This window comes from Eurytemora carolleeae, unplaced genomic scaffold (genome assembly GCF_000591075.1).
Source record: "Eurytemora carolleeae unplaced genomic scaffold, Eaff_2.0 scaffold897, whole genome shotgun sequence".
Classification (NCBI taxonomy): Eukaryota; Metazoa; Arthropoda; class Copepoda; order Calanoida; family Temoridae; genus Eurytemora; species Eurytemora carolleeae.
The window spans coordinates 120,609-145,761 of record NW_019396905.1 but is presented as its reverse complement, the minus strand read 5'-3'; the positions used below and the strand labels follow the sequence as shown (position 1 = coordinate 145,761).

Here is a 25,153-nt window from a genome sequence, read left to right as displayed (position 1 = left end):
AGGTTGACAAATAAACGCAGCAAATTATATCAAAAATCAAGACGACATTCAAGTCGTCCTGCATACTGTCATGTTTCGTGGGACACCCTGTACATATATAACTCAGTGCTTTAAGTTCCGGCTGGCCATTAATACTGCGCGAGCGCACAAATCTTTTTATAAATGTCATCTTTCGTCTGTGGAGATTTCTTACACCTTCCCTAGAAACCCAACGTGAAAGGCAGTTTGTGTGAACATAGGAATTTATTGATAACATCCAAATATTCAAAATATAAGAAGTAACAATATATAAGAATTCAAAGACGACATATATTAGCTGTGCGCTGATTTTCTCTACAGGGAATTGAATCTTTAACACAAATCCAAATTGTCTAATCACTATATCTTTGCAACATGATGGTGTAAACCTTTGATATTTTGAACATAGATTATTTACCTAACAGAATCCATAGCTTGAAATTTCTAAGGTTTACGACATTGTGTTGCAAAGATATTGGGATTAAAAAATCAGAGTTTGTGGCAAAGACTCAATTCTTTTCTTCACCCCAATCTTAAAAGGCAGACGTGCGCAGATATATTTATAGCTAAATTAGAACAATTGCTTACAGAAATATTTATCAAACAAGTAAAATTTGTTTATAAATATTAACTACAGGGTGTCCCAATAAACATGGGAATTCAGTGACGAATTCGATATCGTCTTTTTAAATAATTCTTTGATTTAGTATAGTGATACCTACTGAGAAAGCTGTAATCTGTTTCGTTTGCTATGTTCACATTTTGTTTGTTTATGTTTTGACTGCATACGGTTGTACTTAATAAAACAAGAAAATTGCAGTATATAAACATAGTAAACTTGTCCGTCTTCACTGTTCATCTTGCGGAGACATTATAGACACATCTTTACAGTCTTTTATCCTTTTCATAAAATAAAATCTAGCAGACATAATAATATTATGGCTTTTGAAATTAGGTATTACAATGCTAATTCATAACAAAGACGATATCCAATTCGTCACTGAATTCCCATGTTTATTGGGACACCCTGTATCTACCTTGTTCTGGAAAGCTGATTATCCATGACAGGGTTAAGCTTATGTTTCATCTCCGCCCTAAAACCAATCAAAACTTAATGAACAGATTAGAAAAATACAGTTTAAAGAAATTTCAGATTTAACACCTGACAATTAGTAATGATCTTTTATCGTCGACTTAGGAAACAATCTTTAGAGAGAAAGAAATAAGATCGAGAAATAAAAACCTTTGCAATAAATAGATTAAAAATTATGTCACTTTCACAAAGACGATGGACTGAACAACAAACTTTTTGTTTATGTCATTTATATATTTTTCTTCCTGTAATGGCAAAATTATCGTAGAAGGTAGACCAAGACGTTAGGATTTTGAAATCAGTCCTCAATTAAACTCGAACGAAAAAGTTCATATAATTTTTCCGAAATATGTTACATTTTTATATTAATCTATATAAAATTGATTGTCACCTTAAACGAGGATCTTTAGTAGCTGCGTATCTCTGCATCTCAGCTCGTATTCGTTCAGACTGAACTCCAAAAAGTTTCTTTTCAGCGTTAAGCCTGGCAATTTCTCCAGCGGAAGGTCCTGAGGTGTTAGAGGAAACTCCGCCTTTCAGGTCGTTTTCAATTTGCTGCCGAATATTCTATACGGAAAAAATCAGTTTCATATTTGAATGAGGCATGAATATGAAATTTTTTTAGTTTCTAGTATAGTCTCAGGTAGTTTCTGGTAGTGTCACCTATATTAGATTGCGCAAAGCAATAAAGCGATTTTTTACTACAGGAAACTGTGTAGTAAGAAGACGACATAAAAGCAATTTTTAAGTACATTTGATGGTGTTACAATGCAAATAGATTTATTGATAAATTATTAGGTGAAATAATCCAGCGCATTAGCTCTTGTGTTTTAACCCTCCTCTCTTCAAACTAACCTCGTATTCACCATTTTATCCTTCTTAATAATATAATCAAACTTTCCCCTCCCTACATTCTGGTGTGGGTAACTTCAAACACATTATTCAGGGGAAGGGTAAAAGATTGGTTGGAAGAAAGAGTGATTTTTGAACAGTCTAATGCGTACAACATCAGGATTACAGAAATGCTCGAGAGAGGAGGTGTGTATGGGGGGGGGGGTAGAGAGATTGAAGAAAGAGTGCATTTACTTAAAACCTTCAAGTTTCTTGATCCAAGCTATGGATAACTGTTAAATAGCATTTACAAAAAATTGAGATTTTTGGTTCCATTTTATAACACTAATACAATTTGTTGCAACAAATTTCTTAAGTTGAAATATATATTTGGATTAAAAAAATTCTGATAATTTGTTTTAAAAATATTATGAAGGCAAGAGTTTATGTAAGACTCAACTTTGCAATTCACATTTTGGAATCAAAATATCTGGCTATTCAATCGAGCGTGTGTACGTTCTGCAGATGGATGAAGAACACGTGTATTTTAATAACAAACCTGGAATGAGTAGGAAGATCCACCTCCACCTCTAATGAGATGGCGGAGGTCTGGCGGAAGAATATTTTCCAGTATTCGCTTCTCGTGCTCCTTAGCAGCTTGACTAGGACCATGGCTGCTGATCACACTCGAGGCTAAAATAAGAATAGGAATTTTAATAGGAACATATCAATAATGAATAGCAAGAGAAAACTTTGATCGATAAAAATAAAAGCAAAAGAATGATTTCTTGCTACAATTAAAAAAGAATCTTTTTTAAAAACTTATCATTTTTGGATCTCTTAATCTCTACAGACTACAGTTAAGTAAAAAATTCTGTTTGTTATGGTAGTCTATAAAGTCATGTTCATTTATTTTTGACACATTGTGATCCACCTTGAAATTCCAATGTTTTGTTATTTTACAATTTTTCGCAAAATGTAACTGAGGTTTTTAAATTCTACGTCCCTTTTTCGCAAATGATTTTTTTTGGATCTAAACTTTCTTAAGCTAGAATATCTATGCAAATATGAATTTTAACCATCAAACAATGTTTTTTGCAGTGTCATTTTTCACAGAGAAATACAAAATTCCAATTAAATGAAAGGAAAGCCATATATTGATTTAGTAAACGTAAAAATAAATCAGTAAGAGAAAAAAAATATGATGTGATACTACTTTAGAAGATTATATGTACATCAAATGCACCTATACACAAATGGCGATTCTATTTCAAAAGGAATTGACTATTTGCATCAAACTCTGATTTTCTAATCCCTATATCTTTGGATTCCAACGTCGTAAACCTTTGATATTTCAAAATATCTCTTTTGTTAGATCAAAAAATATAAGTTTGAAATATCAAAGGTTTACGACATTGGGTTCCAAAGATATTGGGATTTGAAAATCAGAGTTTGTGGCAAAGAGTCAATTCCTTTAAAATGCGAGTCTTATGTTGACTTATTGATTTTATATTTACCTAACAAAATTGTTTAAGTTTTTATTATTATTGTTATTATTATTATTATGCCAAAGTTTTTCCATTGGGGAACATTTTTTGTTTTGTTGTCTTGTGTTTTTAATATGATGTTTGTAACCTTTTATACAGGGTGTATCTTCCACTGCATACGATAACTTATCCATTATATACATAGAGAATAGAATATATAGAGAGGAATTTACTAGAAAAAAGTGTAAAACGGCCATTTTGTTGTACTGTTTCCATACTGCAGATGTACTTCACATATTTGTGCTAAATAACCTTTTGGGCCCTGGAACATCATTTTATACAAAAATTTTCTTGAAAATTATTTGAAAGCCAATATTTTAGAAATATTCAAGATATCAACATATGGTTCAACTTTTTTTCCACTAAAATTGAGGATGGGGATAAACTTAAAATTTTAAATTCATTTTACAAATTTTCAAATGGGAAAATTATTTTGGAATCAGAATCTTCAATTCAAAAATTTTCTTTAACTAAATGTTTTGCAAATAAAATCTAAAATTAATATTAAATAAAAACCAAATTATGAAATAGGCTGATTTCATAATTGAGTAATTGNTTCATTATTATTTTATCCCCCACGGTTGGTTATTTCGTTGAACAGGAGATTAAACGATAAATTACTACTTAACCGGGAGTTTTCATGAGGATAATTAAATTGAGGGGAAAACCACTTAGCCTTGGGCCTCCTCGACCTTTTTGGGGTTCTAAACCTCCCTCGCTACGCTCGTGAGGTTTAGAACCCCAAAAAGGTCTTGGAGGCCCTCGGCTAAGTGGTTTTCCCCTCAATTTAATTATCCTCCCTTAATCTCCCGGTTAAGTAGTAATTAATAGTTATAATTCCTCTCAATATATTCTATTCTCTATGATTATATATCATCCTGTGAAACCATCTCCCAAAAATTTTGTTTCTTAAAAATTAGTGTGACAAAGTCTCAAAATTTTAGTATGAAAATAAATTTGATGGTTTTAATCAATCTTTGTAATTACTTTCATTCAATGTTTTGTTAGGTATAGAAAATTATTGGTGTTGTGGTTAGGAAATGGCGATATTAGCCAGGTGTCTAATGATTAAATGGGGTTAACGTCCATATCCTATAAGTGATGTTGTAGAATGATTAGATATAGAAAATCTATATGTGTGTACTTGATACAGAATAAATATACAAAATGTTTGGCGGATTTAAAACAGGGAATAAAGAGGTGAAGTGGCGGTTGTGATTGTTAAAGCCCAAGCCAATGAAACGTTGGCTATCCAACAAGACTGACAAGCTCTGAAGGGCAAAAATTGTCGGTAATAGGGATATGGAGATAAGATAAGGTTATTGAAAAAAATAAGACGCGACGACATTCACTGCATTGCTATTTGATCTGTTGATAGCTTTTTTAGATCTAAATTCTAACTATTTATTCATGGTTTTATTCAATTCAAATCAATTTAAACCGTGCAAATTCATCCCATTCCACTTTGTTAGCCATTATTTTTTCTTTTTGATCTAAGTCGCAGGCCATAGCTTATAGACATTAATTAGTTTTGGAATGCCCAAAGAAAAAGTTGACAGCTAGCTCTATGGTCATCCTTTCCGGGAAAGCAAGTAAAAACTGTTTTTATTTCTGGCAATATTGAATTGATTAAATGAGTGAAAGTCGGAAAATTGTACCAGGAGTTGGGACTGATATATCTGGAATACAACTTTCATCCAGCTGGGAAATGGGGGCGGGATAATTTACTATGGTTTCTATCTTATGGTGACATACATCTTTTTCCTTCCAGGGGCGTGCTTCTCTCTTCTTGTTTCTTCAGGGGGATCTCACTTCCACCAGGGTTGGTCTCTGTTCCTTCAGGGGTAACCTCAGTTCCTCCAGGGTTGGTCTTTGTTCCTTCAGGGGTAACCTCAGTTCCTCCAGGGTTGGTCTCTGTTCCTTCAGGGGTAACCTCAGTTCCTCCAGGGTGGTTCCTTGTTCCTTCTGAGGGAACCTCATTTCCTCCAAGATGGGTCTCTGCTCCTTAAGGGGGAACCTTACTTTTTCCAGGGTGGGTCTCTGTTCTAAATTCTTAATGTTTTCCGCCTCTCAATTTTTAGAACCAAATGCAGCCTTGTACACAATTTGGTTAAAAAAGTGTCAAATTGGAACACTGCTTTAGCAAACTCCCCAAACTTACTCATCTTAACCTAACCAACTAAACAGCGACGATAGTATTCTCAAACCTTACCCAATACACACAATACAGATCTTTATATATATCTTTATATATATATATATATGGGAATAATCCTTCTGTAACGCCATAGTTCTTAAATTTAAAAAAAAACATAACATGCAGTGTTGAATGTTACCATTTTAAACTGAGTAAATTCTAGAATAAAAGTGAAAAGTTGGACGCATAAATAAATTGAAATGGGTCAATTAGAAAAGTCGACATTTTTATATTGCAGGTGTCGTCTTTGCTTTTCAAAAATGTGTCCGTGTCTATGCATTACATAGTAATGGTAATAGTTAAAGCTGATGAATGGGTTGCAAGGATAAATATACAATTTAAACTTACCTTTAAACTATTTGTTTGTAAACCATCATCTAATTTTATAATTTCAACAATCTCAGTGGGTTTCAATTGTATCATATTTTTATAATATAAAAAGGCGTACACAGGNTCAGGGTTTTGGAATTGCTCCTAGGATTTTGGAAATGCTGTAAGGGGTTAGGAGTAAAATGCGAAAATTTATCCGACCTTTTCTGAAAAGTCCTTTAAAAAGGGTACTTTAAAACCGAAAATTGAAAAAAGGGCTCTGTTACCCCTTTTTTTACTGTCTTTGGTCAGATATTTGCAGGAGAAAAAATGGCAAATTACAGTCCAAGTAGCCTGTGGCTATCATATAGTTTTAATTAGCCAAACTAAAAATCTTTTTTTAGCTAGACACTGGGTTTCATTTGACATTGCTTAACACATCTCAACATCTTTATAAATTATCTTATTTCCAATTTTTTTTTCATAAAAATTCTATTTTTTGCCTAAAAAAAACTTTAATTGATGGTGCCATTAAAAAGGCTAAAAACTCAATACTCACAAAATAAAAAATTTTCTATGTCAACTTCTTTATTGCCGGCACTATACCAAAAGTCATCAAATTATTGAGATATCTTAGGAAAAATAAGTAAAAACATAGTTTTCCTTAGATTTCTTAATAATTTGATGATTTTTGATATATTGCAGTATAGAAGGCTCTAAATTTGGTTTAGAACAATTTTTATTTTGTGAGTTTTGAGTAAAAAAGCATTTTTTAATGGCACCAATCAATTAAAGATTTTTTGGATGAAAAATAGAATTTTTATGAAAAAAAAACTTGGAAATAAGACAACTTATAAAGATGTTGAGATGTGTTAAACCATCTAAGTGAAACCTTTATGTGTCTAGCTAAAAAAGATTTTTTTCTACATTTACCAATAATCTTTTTCAATTTTCGGTTTTAATGTTTTAATGTTTTACTGTTTTAATGTTTTAATGTTTTAATGTTTTAATGTTTTAATGTTTTAATGTTTTAATGTTTTAATGTTTTAATGTTCCCTTTTCATGAAAGGTCTGATGAATTTTCTTATATGGGAGCAACTCCAAAACCCTGGGAGCAACTCCAAAACCCTGGGAGCAACTCCAAAACCCTGGGAGCAACTCCAAAACCCTGGGAGCAGCAATCCCTCCTTTGGTCTCCCTGAAGAAGGACAATTTAAGAATTTCAAGGGAGATAGAAAAAAATAAATAAATTCTTGGACAAATTCCTGTATATGCCCTTAAATAAAATAAGTTACTTTAGCTTTTTTGTAAAAAGAAAGGAAAATTTATCTTATCTAATTTATTCGTACTATTATTAATATTATGAAATAATTAAATACAAAGAAAACAAAAAGAAAATTATTCTTTAAAGTAACAAATACCTGCAAATTGTTGGAATTTTATGCTTTTAACACGATAATTTGTATTTCCTTAATTGAATTTTTGCAGAGTATGTCTGACAAATTATGGTATACCTTGTAATAATCCCAGCGCAGAAACTGGTCTATTCCTCTCCTCCAGTGCAAGCTTACGTAAATTTGTTTCGCTGAAGAAAAAAAACGGAATTTTAGTGAAACGTTTTCTTAAAACTGTTATTAACGATTTACAGTGCGCTATGAACCGTTAGTAAAATTTAATTATAGCAGTCTTCAACTGAGAAGCAATGAAGAAATAAAAATATCTAAATGATTGTTTCTTGGATAAAAGTTCAAAGGATGATTTATTAAAATATATTGGCATTCTTTGTGAATATTACTAGTTCAATATAATATCATGATGTCATTTCTTCAAAAATCTACCTGTTACTCGGTCTCGGTCGTCCAAAACTTGAGTAACTCTTAGGAGGCATTCCGGTAATACCATCTAAACTACTCTGTCGCATTTTACCATACGACCTAAAAAAAATAATTGAGAAGTTCGGTTGTTATTCCAGCACGCTGCGTGTGAATTAATAGATCAGAATTTGAACAAAAGCAGAGAAAAATGCTTTTAAAAGTCGGGCAAATGAAAAAAACTTAACTTTTGTTTTTTAACAAATAATTAATTTAAAGGAAAATATATTTTATCTATTTTATAATAACTAAATTAAAGAGCAAGAAAACAAAAAGAAAATGCCTTTAACACATCGATTTATAATTCCATATTTAAGTTTTCAAAAATAACGTCAGCTTTTTAAAAAGTATTTTGTTGTGGTTTATTTTTTATTTAAAATCTCAATTATTAATTTTTTTTTAATTTTATGATTAGCTAATAAAACCTTGTATTTTATCGGATAAAAAATATTTCTAGAATCTGTAAGTTTTGAACTTTTGAAAAACAAAGAAAAGAATGACGATATGTCGAAAGTTTAAAATAAAACCAAACTACGATAACGAATAGATATAAAAGTCTGCTACTTTATTATTTTAGATTTTGAAAAACGATTTTATTCAATACCTTTCTTTTCTACGTTGCAAACGAAACGATCATTTCATTTTTCAGAAAAGTGGAAATGTTCCATCCCACCAAGTGTTTGTCTAAAGAGGAGCAAAATCCCATTAAGACAACACTGTCTATTTTATGATAACCATTTGAACTTCTCAATAATTCATTCATAGTTCATTAATATACATTTAGGAATAAAATTTGCTGTAGTGTGTAACCCTTGTAATGCTTTAGGGTGTAACCCTGTAAACTTACCGCATTCTGTCTTGTGCTTTTTTAGCCTGCGAAGGTAAGGGTGCAGGCTCCTCTGGAGGTAGGAAGGGCAGTGTTCGGCTAAACATATTATCTATTCAATTTTTGTAAAAAATTAATATTTTTTTCTTTTACTATTTTTGGCAAAGATGAATTAACAAAACATGTTTTTCAGTGGGGAAAAAATATTAATTTTTTTATGAAAATAAAAATAAATTTAAATTTTACTCCTTCACAAGAAATTTTCAGGGAAGTGGGATTTTAAACGGTTATTAGTCACTTTTAGAACACTAAGCTAGGACGCTTCGTGCCCCTTTTACTTTTGACAAATTTATCATTTAAATGATGCTTTAAATTGCCTTTTTTTCTTCGTAGTTTTAAAACTCAAATTTTTCAACTTTGACTTTGTTGTTTTGCTTTTAAGTTTTGTCAAAAAGCAGATTGGATAGCTTAGTGCTTTCTAAAACAAGTCAACAGTTTGTACGAATTTAAGTGAAACAATTGTAAATGCTTCGAACGATAATATTTCTTTTTTTACAAATGTCCCTATACTGCGCGTTATACGATGTTTTTAAGAATAAAAAAGATGAAGCAAGCCTCACACAGGTCTGCAGCTTAAGTAATTTTGGACTAAGATAGCAAAGGTTGGCCCAGTACGGATATTCAAATGTACACCGGTTGTGCGTGGCCTGTAGGCCAAATGAGGGGGGGGGGGTAAGTGAAAGAAAGAAAAAAAGGAAGGCAAGAAATCCAATTTTTCTTAATAAAAGGTATTTTTTTCTGTAGTAAACTATTTTACCACTTTTGGTTGAAAATGGGAGGATAGGGGGTAATCAGTTAAAAATCAAGTTTTTAGTTTTGAGTCATTAATTTTAACTTTTTATCTCTTTACTTATCCTCAGTTTCTAAACTTTTTCCACTTCTCCTAGCTTGCAGTCCTAATGTGGAGGGGGTGGGAGGGGGCAAGGTATGGATCAGCATTAAGAAGGAGGGGGTTTGGGGGCGTTCACATACCTTCTTGATCTGGCAGACTTGATTGATCCTGATTCTGAGAGTGTATCTGGAGTAGCAACTGGAGACAGACCAGGAGATCCTGTGTAAAAATCTACAACAATCCTCACAAATACAATTTCAAAATGTACATGTTTGCATTGCAGATATATCTCACATAATACAAGCATATTACATATTTTACAGTAATAAAATCTTAAAAATAAAATAGAATTTTATTAAGTAAATCCTACTTTTTCATCACTTTATTGTCTTGGCTCGATTAGAATTCAAAATGTTTAATAATTATAATAAATGACCATTATTGCTCGACTATAATTAAAGGTTTGTATTTGTTTTCGTTTAGATTATATGGCCAGGCTAAATGCACCTACAATTAAATTACATTATGACATTTTGAGATTAAACTGACCATGATCTTAACATCCCTTGAAAAACAAAAATTTCGTATGAGGCTCAAAATTATGGGAACATGGGTGCCTAAAATCCAGTCAGAACAATAAAGTGACCACCATCTGGAAAAAAATGATTCAAATTTTAAATCGGCTTTATTGCTCCTATTTAATATTTTTTTACTTGAAAAATAGTAAAACGAGAACTGTAGAATATTTAATAAATCTACAACATATCTTTATTTTGATTTTTTACCTTTCAGCTAAAATTTACACAACATTTCTCAAAGCAATCCCATCTCGCAAAAAAAATCTTGGCTGTATTTTTCCCGATTTTTATACTACACTTAGTCAGATAAATTTCATGATAGTTTTGTTTTCAATTTATTGAAAAATGTCTCAAAATTTAAGCACCTTTTTTTGCTTTAATAGCAGAGGAACTTTGATAGAAACCAATTTTTTCTGACAGAAAATATTGGATCTTATTTCATCTCAGACTTAGGGACATTTTTGAAAGGTTTTTTATTATTACTAACAGATCAAGGCATTTTTTACTCCCTTTAAAGGGATTGTTCGCAAAAAATGAAAGGGGGTATAAGCTTACAGCGAAAAATTATCGATGGTGAGTGCTACAAATCTTACTTCTATCTGTTGCGTCTATAATAAAAAATAACATGAAATATCAACTAAATACGAATTGGTCGAAAAATTTTCGAAGGTTGTAATGCATAGATAAAGATAGATTGCGCATAAGACGACATTTTTCATCTTGAAAGATATAAATGTACAGATATGTTTTAAAGATATTCCTATTATATAGATTAACTAGGTCGGTTGTGAACATTGGCAGTACTTATGTCATCGAGTACTTGTGGTGTACATGAGTTCTGTAAAAAGAAATTTAAGTTAGTTTAGTCCTTCACATGTCCTTCTTCAGTTCTCGTCAATATGATATATTGCCATATAGAATAGAATATATAGAGAGGAATTTACAGGAAAAAAGTGTAAAACGGCCATTTTGTTGTACTGTTTCCATACTGCAGGTGTACTTCACATATATATGCTATATAGCCTGTTAGGCCCTGGAATATCATTTTATATAAAATCTAAAATTATTGTTAAAAGAAAACCAAATAATGAAATAGGCTGGTTTCATAATTGACCAATGATCATTTCACATAGACTCTATGCCTTCCACTTTACAAACGATGATTTTCCGTTATAACTTTAAATCAAATGATGTTTTTATTCACCTGATTCATCATAAAGTTTATTTAACAGTTTAAAAAATTCGAAATTGAAATGGATAGTCTAGGGAACATACTGTATTAATGTACTCTAATGCATATAATTTGTGAACATTTACATGATTTGTACACTTTGAACTCCTTTTCAGGCTGAAAGGGACTGAAAAAATTCATACCGAGAGATTCTTTTAATTCCTCTCTATATATTCTATTCTTTATGTATATTGCTCAGTGAAATAATTTGATATTCTGAAAAAAAAATTCACTCCTGAGTGGTTTAATAATTATAAAATCCATTAAAAAAACAAACCACCCCGCTTATCATTGAAGTACACATTGACCCCTAGAAGCATGAGTTTTCGGACTGTACAATTCTTGGCGATTTTGCGTACATAAGCTATCTATGTTTATTTATTTATCTATGTTGTAATGTCTGAATGATTTGTTAGGAATTAAATTGATTTTTTTACGATCCGAGTCTTATGTTGCAACTTTCTGAATTTCTTTAGACGCTTCGTTTTTCGGTAAAAGTCGTTTTTAACAATTTTCTCCTTATAGGCGCAACAGATAGAAGATAAGATTAGAAGTGATCACCATCGACAATTTTTCGCCGGAAGCTCAAACCACCTTTCAATTTTTGCGAACGCTCCCTTTAAGGACACAAAATTTGATGAAAAAAATTATAATCATTTTTTATACTAAATCGTTAATATTACTCATAATCATAACCTTATTTCCAAATTATTTAATTTACATTTAATGTACGGGTTATAGTAAGATCGCAGCATGATATCTAGTTCATATTAAGATTTTTTACTTGGTTGAAATGATATCATGCTAGCATACCCCACGTAAGTGCAAAAAGGGCTGGCTTAAAGGGTCTAGTTTCTATGACAATGTGTTTGTGTTATTGCATGCAAACATTTAGGCGAAAGCAAAAAAGGTTACAGATATTAGATAGTTTATTAATAAGCTAGAGCCATTAATGTAGAAATATACACTTTTATTCCTTATAGAGTGGCATGCTAATAAAGGTTCATGGGTTCATGAATATTTTAAAAGGTTCCATCGATTTTCTATCAGTATATGTCCATCTATTAGTTTTTAATAAAATATAATTAAAAAGATATACATAACCTAATTAATGTTAAAAATAAAACAGTAATCATATGTATACCTATAAAAATTTCTAATGTAATTACATAATCATATCATCATATGGCATATTAGTCGTTTCTAATTTTACGTACACTTACGGTATAAACAGGCCAATGTAATGAATGTGCATTTTGCACCAGGTCTAATGTAGAGAAACATAGAGAGTGCGTTTTGCTGACAAATGAAATGTGTTTACACCAAGTACCTTGCACAGACACAAAGCCGGATTTTCGACCATATTCAGATTGATTGATGGATTGTTGATGGTTAATTGACAGATGTGGAATCAATGATTGTATACCCTGCGCGGGACGCAAGCTATTTGTCACTAAATAGAATGAAATATATCAACATAAGGAAAAGAACTCCTTATTTTCATTACAACTCAGTCCTACCCCCCTGCCGCCCCCTCCCCCAATATCCTCCATTTATTTCCCAGCCAACATTTATTGTTGGTAAAAGTCCTGCAAGGATGATTTTGAAATATTTAAAAATATTCTCACCTACATAACCATGGAATTTGAAAAATGTCACTTTATCAAGGGTTCCTTAAGACCCGATTTTCCTTCCAAACGTAAGGTTTGTTCCTAGTTTAGCTAATGTAGATGTAGTTCAAGGTACTGTTGACCTAACTATATATATATAAGTGATCCCCCATTTAAAGAATTCTATGCTCGATAAACAAAGGTACACTTTAGACTATTTGAAAATGTCCTTCTTTCTACCTGCTGATTAAGTCCGAAAGTAACTACCTACCAACTGGAAATTGTTTATTTCCAAATGAAAAACCTGAAAAACCCTGAAATCACGTCGACACTCTCCGACTACCAGTCCGATTATTTTTAAAAATAGAAATAGAAATTGCGCCTTTAGACGTTAGACCATAAAAGCAACTCTATAGTAAACATATTCTCTTTACTTTAATAGATATTGCTGAAACAAATCCATCGTTGATAAAAGTGGGATAAATCAAACCATATTTCATAAATTTCACATGTCACAGAAAAAACGGGATTTTTTTTGGTGCCAGCTGCTTAACTAATGTTTTATATCAAATAAAAGAAATATTATCAAATGTTGTAATTTTCTTAGCCTTCGCAGAATATAAGTTCTGCTAGTTCAAATATTTAAAAAACTCAAGAGTTAGACACGACTGTACCGATTTCCCAGTATATTAATAAACATATAGAAACTTCACTAATAGATTCCTAAAGGTGATTATGGTAAATATGTACATAAATAGACTTAAGATGTACAGGGTGGTTAAGGAAAGTTATGCTAAAATTATATATTAATCTTGCACACAAGGATTTTTTTCTCCCACAGATTTCACAGAAAAAGTGTAAATCGGCAACGTTCGTAAATTTAAACACAATTTAAACCATGAAAGAAACTTGATTATTATCACATAACAATTAACAATGCACATCGCACAAAGGCCTGGATATGTACGATAGTTGGGGACCCAGCACAAATCTGTTTAATCTATGGGTTATATGTAACTAAACCTCACCGAGTGTTGAGGATTGAAGAAGAGCTGCAGCGGGAAGGGGGTCGAACTTCTTTCCAGGTGACCCACTCTTGCCCTAATCAAAAAAAAAATTATTTACTTGAATACTTTCACTACTAGTTGTAATAGTAGAAGTATTATTATTATTACTATTAGTAGTAGTAGTAGTAGTAGTAGTAGTAGTAGTAGTATTAGTAGTAGTAGTAGTAGTAGTAGTAGTAGTAGTAGTAGTAGTAGTAGTAGTAGTAGTAGTAGTAGTAGTAGTAGTAGTAGTAGTAGTAGTTGAACTAGTTCACAGATTTTGGTCCTTTCTTATTCTATTTTTTTCTGTTTTTTGAAAATAGACTAAATTAAAGTGACCCTCTATTTAAAGGGAGAATGTCGGACTCATTACGTCTCCCTTTAAAACCTCCATACTAAATTAATTATTTTCAATAGTAGTTTCGACTCTATAAAAAATAGAAAAGTAAATCAAACTCTGGGTAATACGAGACATGAATCTGATTTAATATAAACTTTCCTGCATATGCATATGTAGTTAATGGTTTTTCTCCAGAAAAATAATATTTTCAGTTAGCTAGAAAATATGAAAAGTTAGGTTGAAGATAAGAATAGAGAAATAGACAGGAGAGAACATCTAGAAAACACTTTATCACACCAAGAAGATAACACCTTTATAGAAGGAATAGAAGCATAAAATGATTTAACAGTGCACAAGTACCGTACTTCAGCATACAACAAGAAATCTCAATTAATAGAGAGACAAAATAAAATATTTTTTTCAAGTTAAAAATAAATTAGTACAAATGTCCAATCTACAACTCTAAATTGAATAAACTTTCCACTTTTGTTTTCTAATATCTCATCCCTCGTGGTCTCTCTTCATTTCCCAACTCGTAGAAAGAATTAATACAAACTAAATCATAGGGTCGTTCTGACATTGCGTAGGGGTGGCAGAATTCAAGGATGTGTGCCCGGAGGGGTAAATCCAAACTGAAACCTTGATAACGAATACATCGGAAGAATTTATCAAATGTCGTCTTGACAATTTTTCAATGAGTCTTATTCAGGGTGTCCCACGAAACATGACAATAGGAAGACGACTTGAAAGTCGTCTTTGGTATTTGAATTTATTTGTGACATTTAGTCTTCTATCTACTTTAACATGTATGATTCTTGAAACAATTATCACATAATTCTCCTAGCCCTGGCATTTCCAAAAAGTGGTCTGCGTTTTTTGTGCTTTCAATATTACCGGAGATATAAAGAGTTTGGTTCAGATTTCAATTTTGTTAAATAAAAGCAAAATTGTCGAAATCTGAACGAAATTCTTCATATCTCGGGCAATATTGAAAGCACAAAAAAGGCAGACCACATTTTGGAAATGGCAGGACAAGGGAAATTTTGTGATTATTATCTCTAGAAATTTACTTCTAAAATTAGATTGACAAATAAACGCAGTAAATTATATCAAAAATCAAGACGACATTCAAGTCGTCCTGCATACTGTCATGTTTCGTGGGACACCCAGTACTATATTACGTAAATTTCAGTATTTGCGAAAATAAATAAAAAGCCATGAATATGCGGGAACAAATTTAAAGAGTTCCATATAATCATTTAATTAAAAAACTCAATATCTGCAACATTCCATTATTAGAAAGTGAAGAATACGACATTTGATGAATTCTTTCGATGTATTCGTTATTAAGGGTTTCACTGTATGTCTTTTTTTCTAAAAAGTAACGGAGTTGAGTCTTTGCGACAAACTCTGATTTTCTAAATGTATCTTTGCAACCCAATGTCGTAGACCTTAGATATTTCTAACTACAAATTCTAGTAGATCAAATAATCTAAGTTTGAAATATCAACCATCTAGTTGCAAAGCTATTTGGATTCGAAAATTTGTCTTTGTGGCAAAGAATCTCGAGTTCTTTTTTAAAAAAAATTTAATTTGTCAACGGTACTCCAGAAAGAATGAAATTTTCCGATCATAAATTTGAGTATTTAAAAAAATATGAAAGAGGTTTAATATCCTCATGAAATATATTGAAATAGAGTAGAACTAAAAATTCATATTTTGACACAAAAATTTATGTTTTTTGATTTCTTAGATTAAAATAGACAAAAAATCACATAGAATTAAAAAAGTATTAATTTTCAAAAACATAAGGTGCTGAATTGGTGAAAAATTTTATCTTAAAGAAATTTTGCTCTTTGAAAAAAAATATTTAAAATAAATTTTCAGACGTGAAAATCGGCTTTAAGTTTAGAATAAGATTTTTAATGATGTACCACAGATCTTTAATCCCGAAAATATTCATCAGGGTGAAGTGTAGCCAAATGCTTTCAAGAAAGTGGGTGGGGAGTGAGGAATGAAGTAAATATTTTAATGAGTTTGACCTCACAATAGAAAAAAATGTTAAAATTCAATATTTTTTAGAGGTTAAAATCTTTTTGAGCACCCATGTAAAAGTTTTCGTCCACGTTGTGGTTGCAGCAACTGGTTATTAAGTTAAGAGCGGAAAGCCAGGTGGAGGGTGGTAAAGAAAAAGTTCCCGGCAATGTAAAATAAAAAATTCGACCAAATTTAATAAAATTTTAAAAACAGTATTTTTGAAACTAGTTTTAAAATGTTATTGCTACAGTCCTTATTTTTTAAGTTACTACAAGGCACTTGCTATCTAGCGTTTAATCTTTCATATGAAAAAAAATAAATCCAAAATTTTAGAGTTCATTTTTTCGTTTTAGCTCACCTCACCCCGGCCCTGTCCCAATATGGTATCGTAAAGAAAATTCTAATATATTATAAAATTCACAAATTTAAACATACTAATTTGTATGGATCATTTTGTAAATAAGTTTTCCGATTTTTCCTCTAAAGAAGAAATAGAATATTCATTAAAAGAACTCTAAACAAGAAAAAAACTTCTTACAAAAGTGAAAATCTTTGTGTATTTTATTTGTGTTTACATTGTAAAATAGAACAAAAAAGTTCGCGGATTTTATAAAAAAAAATTCGTGGACTTTCAAAATTTAATGAAATCGAATTTTCTTGGAGGCCAATTTTTGAAAGTTTGATCATCCATAAACCTTCATGTGAGGTCCCCCAAAAACACCCAGATCGGTTCAACGGTTGGCGTTTATTGGATACAAACAAACACCCAGACAAGCAAAGTATGCATTTAGATAAAAAGAAAATGTGTCAAGGACTGATATTTTCCTACAGGGCATATAAAAGTTAGTTCATATGGAGGCCAGGAAGATGATTGGTTTACTATTTGGGAACCAAGTATACTTATTCTCCGTTCACTAAGTCATCAGAAGGGGGAAGGGAAGAGGGTCACAGTAGATTTAGCCCAATACAGAATAGGGTCAGAATTTTGAAAAAAATGTCAAAGAAAAGGTCGGAAATATGTAAAAGTTATTTTGATTGTTTTTGACAAATATTAAGATGTGACTAAGGATGTTAACGTTTTCATTTTTTTGAAAACGATCTTTTCGATTTTAAAACGACGACTAAAAATTAAAAACGAAACGATCGTTTTTTAAAAAAGTTCGTTTTTTAAAAATAGTCGTTTTTAAAACGATCGTTTTGAAAAACGATCTTTATAAGTTACAATCGTTTTTCAAAACGATCCTTTTTTATAAAAATCGTCATTTCGTTCACGATCGTTAACGACGATCATTCGTTAAAGATCGTTAAGGACGATCAGATGATCATTCGTTAACGATCGTTAACGACGAACCTTCGTTAACGATCGTTAAAGAAGAGAGGAAACCAACCTGAAGGGCATCTGTACTTATCATTGAGTAGTTTTTAAGAAAATATTAAGAACTTTTTAACTTCGTGTAAGACGACATTCAATAAAGTTGCATGTAATTTTTTTACAAAAACGATAGTTTTTTCATAAACGACTGTTTTATAAAGTTCGTCGTTTCGTTAACGATCGTTAACGACAACCCTTTGTTGAGGATCGTTGACGAAGACCCTTCGTTAACGATTGGTAACATAATTTTCAATAACATTTTTTTTCGAAAACGATCTTTTCTCAAAAGCGACCGTTTTTAAAAAAAACAATTATATAAAAAACGGTCATAAATTGTTTTTTAAAAAACGATCGTTTTCTAAAACGATCGTTATTCGTTTTCTAAAAGTTCAAAACGAGTGGGTCGTTTTTAAAAACGATCGTTTTTTCCATAAACGAAACGATTGAAAACGAAACAAAAAACGGTTTACCGCCATGTGCTGTGCCCTTCCCTATGTGTTGAAAAAAATTACAAAATAATCCTTTGTATTTCTATTCCTTAAACTCAAGGTGATAGTGTCAAACATTACAGTGATAGTCAAAACTCAAGGTGATAGTGTCAAACATTAGAGTGATAGTCAAAAACTCAAGGTGATAGTGTCAAACATTACAGTGATAGTCCAAAAACTCAAGGTGATAGTGTCAAACATTACAGTGATAGTCCAAAACTCAAGGTGATAGTGTCAAACATTACAGTGATAGTCCAAAACTCAAGGTGATAGTGTCAAACATTACAGTGATAGTCAAAAAAAAAACTAGAGGGGCGAGTCTGTTAAGGGTCAAAAGGCATAGCAACTAGCAGTAGGGGGTTGCAATTTTTGTCATTTATGTTTGAAAAAAAATATAACTTAGCAACGTGTAGGACACTGATTTTTTTCATGTAAACTCTGGATACTATAGTGTACCCAATAGTGTCAGCTTTAAGGAAATCAAAGCAAAAGTGCACTCGTGCGCATTTTAGAAAATATTTAAGATGTTTTGCCAATTCAACACTTAGTAACACCAAACTTTGTAGAGGCTGCGTTAGGTCCTAAGCAAATTAAATAATAGGCTGAAATTTTGCATGCAGTCTCTAATTTTATTATACTACAGGGATCAGGAAGAAAACGTCTTCGTTTATGAAGGTAAAAATGGAGGTCAATGACCTCCGATTCCAAATTTTCCTCGTCGTCCGTGAAGATTACCAAAATTCAAAGCTGTGTAAAATTAAAGCCTCCTTTCTATCTCAAATTTTAGTACCAAACGCTGACAATTTTGCATTATAGAAGAAAGTATGATACAGACTCGAATATAGAGAAGGATAAGGAGAATTAAAATTAGAGAGGGGGAAAAATAGTGGATAAAAAAGTTCTTAAAGGTGAAAGAACTAGGATCATTGGGGTTATATAGTCTTTACAGCATGTTAAAAGCATTGAGCCCATCTGACTATTTAAGATTGTGTCGACCTACTGGAAGAAAGATTATAAGTCGATATTTGTTATTTTTTGCATTTTCAGTTCTATGGTTTCAGCTCAGAATGTTCATATTGTTAAAGCAAGTTAGAAACAAATAGATGGGGATTTTACACAAACTGATTTAAACACAAAGTCAAATATATTTCATGCCACTTTTTAATGGTCAAATCATTTCAAAATGTGAATCTTCTTTTTTGGACTATTTTGAACGACTTAGGCATGATTAAATATTTGACAAAACTAATAAATCGTGCATTTTTCTCACTTTTAACAAACCATTGCCCTTTTCTGAGAACATCAAGAATAAGACCTCTTATTCCGACTAATATTTCAAGAATTTAAAAATGATCCTGAAGATATTTTGGAGATTACTGTTAGGAAAGTATGTACAGTAAAGGTAAAGAATATGTATGCAAAACTAATTTTTGGCACAACTTTGATTCTCTATATCATTTAAACAATCCAATCTAGAAAAAAAGATTGATTTTCTCCAAGTCAAAGATTCTTTTGGCATATTATTCAAAAACGATGATACACCAATGCCATCACACATAATAAAAATATATTGCCTCAAATTTTAAATGGCGTGGCCATCTAAAAATTAAAATTTCATAATTTTGCTTCCAAAATAAAAGTGCCTAAGCAATTGCCAAGGCCCATTCACCCCCTCCCTCAAAAAAATACCAACTAATTGCAAAATATAATATTTTTTTTACTAAATACTGCAATAGATAAAAATAATTTTCCTACCTTGATGTTGAACCCCACAACCCGATGCGCCGAATGCGAATAAGAATTTTTCGGCATTTGGCGGGTTTTAAGCGCCGAGTCAAGGTACTTAAAAGCCTGTTTTTCCTGAACTTGTGCAAGTCTCAGGGTTTGCAAAGTCTGTTGATGTTGTTTGTGTTGTAAATCTTTTATTTGTTTATGTAGCGTTTGTAATTCACGACCACTTACATGGGGTAAACGTTGACGCATTTTCTTGAGGTGTTGTTGCTGATGCTGTTGCTGGGACTGTATTAGTGCCAGCTGCTGAGAGGCGGAGAGACTGGATGGGTCGAACGTGTACGCAGTGGAAGACATTGGAATAGAGCTGTTGACTACAAGAGGCGAGGGTGTAGGGGCGGATATGAGGGCAGGTGTTGGAGCGGTCAGTTCAGCAGAGGAGTATATAACAATAGGTTGTCCAGTCTGTTGTGGTACCTGCATCAACTGTACACCAGGCTGTTGCTGAACAAGTTGTTGTTGTTGTACTGGTTGATGAGCCAGTACAATTCCGGATGTTTGCGATACTTGCTGTACTTGTTGCTGAGGTTGTTGCAGAATGGTTCCAGCAGGTGGTGGAGGCTGCTGAAGAAAAGGGTTTTGATTTGATGTATATACATAAGTAGGTTGGGGTTGGGGCGCATTACCTTGGGCTAAAAGAATATTTGGCTGTTGTACAACCGCCGGCTGTTGCACAACCAAGCCTGTTTGTAAATGCTGCTGCTGCTGCATAACGGGTTGTTGCATAACAGACTGTTGAACAACTGGCTGTTGTATAACAGGCTGTTGCTGCATATATTGGGGTTGTGGGGGTTGAAAATTCTGCATGTTTTGATAAAGATCAGGCGGTTGGTGATTTGAATAATTAGAAAAATTTGATTGTTGTTGCATATTTTGCATATTGTTAGAACTATACCCATTATTATAACCCATATTATTTTGCCCATAAGACTGTCTTGGCCGTACCATTTGCTGTTGCTGTTGAAATCCTGACTGTTGAAAGTTCTGCTGCTGTCTATAGTTCTGCTGTTGCTGTCCATATTGTGGTTGTTGCTGCTGCTTGTTTTGTCCATACTGCTGTTGACGTTGTTGATTGTTGTAAGGTTGTTGCTGGTTTTGTTGGGGAAATCTTTGCATTTGTTGTTGTTGTTGATTGTGGTGCTGATTTTGTTGAAATTGATTTGGTCCGTTCATACTTTTCTTTGAGTCTTCGGATTGTTTTACAAGCGGGCCCAAACCTAGAACAAAACTTTGTTAAGGAGGAAAAATGTTTTAAAATTACACCTAATTTTGTTGCTGGTAAAAACTATGAAGTAATAGAAAAAAAACAGAGGCAATTTGATCACAATCTTTGCTATTGTTTTCAATAAAACTAGTTCCTGAGCTGTCTTAATAAGTCTCAAGTAAAATATAAACAACCCCTCTAGATTGTTTGGGGCGACTAAGTCAATTACTCTAATAAATTGTCTCCTCAGAATACTCAGGAAATATGTTATTTGTTATAAACTGTCTAACGGGTTGGCGCAAATTTGACACAGTTTTAAAATTGTCAACAAAAACATTGGTTTAAAAATATCTTTCCAAGAACTGCAATACTTAAGAAATAAATAAATTTGTTCAATTCATTTTACGTTTTCTTACATTTGATATTCATCGACAAAAACTTTCTATTTTTGGTAAAAACAATAATTGAATTTGGAAAGGTTATCACAATAATAATAATTTTATTGACAAACTTACTTTGCATCCGCTTCTCTCTAATCTCTCTGATATCTCCTAAATAAATAATATTTGTAATGTTAAATTTTCTTATAAACCTCTAACCATGAAAGTCAGAGATACAGTTTTTCTTTTTACTCAAGGGGGCCTTGAAAAGTTTGACTAATGACCAGACGCGTATTCAGGAGTGGGGGCTATGGGGTTGAAAATTTTGGTTTTCAGGTTTTTTTGGGCCCAAATTTGTTCTGACCCCCCCCCCCCCCCGAAAGAAAAAAATTAACCCCCCCTTGACAAATTTCTGAAAACGCCCCTGCTTATGACATGTATCACACTCCCGTATCTTAACTTTTAAGGTTAAATGTTTCCCTTCCCCCCCCCTCTCTTTATACATTTCTCCTATCTTACATTTGAAAACAAAATAGCCCAACCGGGACATAGTTTAGTTGCTGCTGCTACAACAGCATTTATAATGTTTATAAATAAATACTTGTTCTAATAAGCAGTTCGTTCTTATCCAAGTTAATATATTTAGTTTAATGCAATAAACAAAAATACAGAATGTTTAACATAAACACTGGGCCTCCCCCCCCCCCCCCCCCACATATAAAAAGAAAATAGAGAGGTGATTGGCATATTATAAAGAATAGTTCATTTTCGAAAAAAAGGACTTATTTCAATGTTTTAGAAAAAAAAACTCACAAAGAACGTTAAAAATGTAAAAATATATTATTTTTGCAAGATATTTGCTTGTTTTGCTATCATTTACAATGTTTACGCTACTTTTATTTGAACCACGATTTGCCTTTCACTCGTTCTATGCAATCAAAAAAATCATCTAAATAACCTTTTCTAAATTTTTTTACGAATGATAGGGATATGATAAAAAATGGAAAGGGGTCCAAACAAAAATCCTTATTTTAGCTGATATCCTGTGTATGGTATTCTGTAGCTTTTAAAGATTTACATAAACGGAAGTTTTTTTCATAACAATTTTGTACTTTCAGTTTTTTTAGTTTTCCCCATGTTTGAAGTTTTTGCCTTTTGGAATACCGTTAAGTTAATTTTTACAAAACATGATATGTTTTTCGTGTATATTGCAAAACAAGTTATTTTATATAACAAAATTTATAGTTTGAAATATCTAAGGTATACGACATCAGGTTGAAAAGATATAGGGATTAGAATATCAGAGTTTGTGGCAAAGACTGAATTCCTTTGTAAAAATACATTTCATCAATTGGTCATTATTAAATAAATTAAAAACATATATGCCTTTATAATTTTAAAGGTAAATTTATTTTCTTATTTTCTGCAGTACAGTAGTTTGTATTTTTGATTTTATAATAAGAAAGCATTCTCACAAAAATAGAATGTTAATTTTAACAGAAAACTGAATAGCGAAGAGTTTAATGAGGCAAACGTTAGCTAGAACATATTTAAGTTTTGTATATAGTATGAAAAAAAGCGAAAATTTCAGTTATGTCAATTGCAACTTAATCGAATAGTTTTTGTTCATTTGTTCACAATAGTGAAGGAAAAACTAAGAGATAACCTCCTCGGTCCCTGTAGTTTTTAAAGTAAAAAAAAATAATAATATTTGAGTGAAACGAAAATATTGTTAATATTAATCTACCTAGAGCTTTAGAAAAGTTGTTGAGAACTCCTGAAATAGATTCGTCTTGATCGTCCTGTCCTCGTCCACGATGTTCTTCGTAGGATCGTCCTCTTTCTCGTCCTCGATCCTGGTGCTTAAAAGGACGAGAATAGTACATAATAGATCATGATATCTACTCTAGAAGATCATCTAAGGTACCATACTACATGTATCTACTTTATGTGTGTTTTTTTTATGTATTGCACTTAGTCTGTCTAAGTAAATATTCTAAATATCTAGCTATACATCTTCAAGTGTACCTTGGTATTTTATCTTGGATTCTGGTAAGCTTGAGTTTTTTTTATGTACTTGACAACAATTTGATGAACTAGATAGCTTTGGTGCAACTATTACAGATGACAATTGTATTCAGATACAGATGGCAGTAAAGTGTTAATATTAGCAGCGGATATACCGTACACAAACTGAATGAACAAAAATTCTAAGATTTTTCAAAATATGAACAGCATAACAGCAGAGCAGCAGAACGCAGGGATTGTGATAATACAACAGCAATAGAATTCACTTGGGTTACAGGGTATAGTTAAACATATTTATTCAATATCACTTTAGTCTAATGTCCACGGCGATGCAATCAGAACAAACAACACAATACGCGTTTACCCCATAAAATCTACAAACACAAACACTAACTTGTAATAAAACTCACTATTTATCACAATAACTTAGGTAAAATCAATCATGGCTATGTTTTGTTGAACTAGAGGCCAGAGGCTGCCCAGCCACACCACTGAGCGTGTCTGCAGATATCCGCAAAGCAGCCTCCAGACCCTGGAGGCTGTATACTGCCTGACTTGGACCCACCAATTGAGGACATGCCGGTACAATTGCCAGAATTATACCGTTCAGTCCAGTACAGCACCAGTGTCCGTGTCAGTGCGCTCCGAGAATCTCAAAGTTTGTTCCACCTCCCCCATCTGTTTTAACGGCCCGGTACAAAACCACCCTAGGACAGTTTCACCAAGTAGTACTGTACCAAAAACCTTCCAAGTCGGAACGGGACAGTCTAATAATCATACAGGCCTTTGTAAAAGCAGAAAATGGAAATGCTTAGCTCTATAACCCACACAGGGTTAAATTCCGAACCGTCACACCTTTAGCAAATACGACATTTGCCGATAACTTATAATATTAGATATATGATTCAACTTTTTTAAATGCCAGTTTTAACATTTTGAAAGAAAAAAACGTTGCGTTTAATTTTTATAAAGTTGAGTCGGAGACGAACAAAACTTTAAGAGATTGTGATTATATTTGAGATTTTTCATTTTCCCTTGCAGCAAAGTGACCACTCCAGATAAGAAATATTTATGTCTAGGAAAATGAAAAAGGACTACTCAAGGGTTCTAAAAATGTTCAATTAAAGGATTTTAGAAGAGGGGAAAAAGTTAGCAACAAAATATTGCAAGATGGACAAAAAAAAACGCAACTTAAAAATCATACCTTTAAATATTCAATTTATAGAACCATAAAAAGCATATGGACTTATATATTTATACACATATACCTTAAAAGATATAATGTGACGACATTTCTTAACTTGATAGATAAAAATTGTAAACAGATGTTTGATGTATATTTTATATTTATAGATTTGTGAACATTGTGCGGTGTACATGACTTGTGTAGGGAACAATTTAAATTTGGATTAATCCTTCTTCAATTCTTGGCGTTACAAGCTTTGCTCTGTGAAATACTGTTCT

At 32.2% G+C, this 25,153-nt stretch overlaps 1 protein-coding gene across 1 annotated transcript in view; it reads right to left on the bottom strand.

Annotated features, from left to right (window-relative positions):
* Positions 1-1,024: 1,024 nt before the first annotated feature.
* The window catches only part of LOC111709955 (mediator of RNA polymerase II transcription subunit 25), a 31,446-nt gene continuing 7,317 nt past the window's right edge, over positions 1,025-25,153 (bottom strand). The window contains exons 3-14 of the mRNA XM_023483937.1: positions 23,409-23,523; positions 21,797-21,832; positions 20,042-21,294; positions 14,032-14,104; positions 12,724-12,846; positions 9,725-9,803; positions 8,714-8,791; positions 7,834-7,929; positions 7,510-7,580; positions 2,502-2,635; positions 1,503-1,678; positions 1,025-1,112 (exon numbers count right to left, since the gene is read on the bottom strand). Of these exons, the coding sequence (XP_023339705.1) occupies positions 1,052-1,112; positions 1,503-1,678; positions 2,502-2,635; positions 7,510-7,580; positions 7,834-7,929; positions 8,714-8,791; positions 9,725-9,803; positions 12,724-12,846; positions 14,032-14,104; positions 20,042-21,294; positions 21,797-21,832; positions 23,409-23,523 (2,295 nt within the window). The 3' untranslated portion in view covers positions 1,025-1,051. The remainder of the gene's footprint in view (positions 1,113-1,502; positions 1,679-2,501; positions 2,636-7,509; positions 7,581-7,833; positions 7,930-8,713; positions 8,792-9,724; positions 9,804-12,723; positions 12,847-14,031; positions 14,105-20,041; positions 21,295-21,796; positions 21,833-23,408; positions 23,524-25,153) is intronic.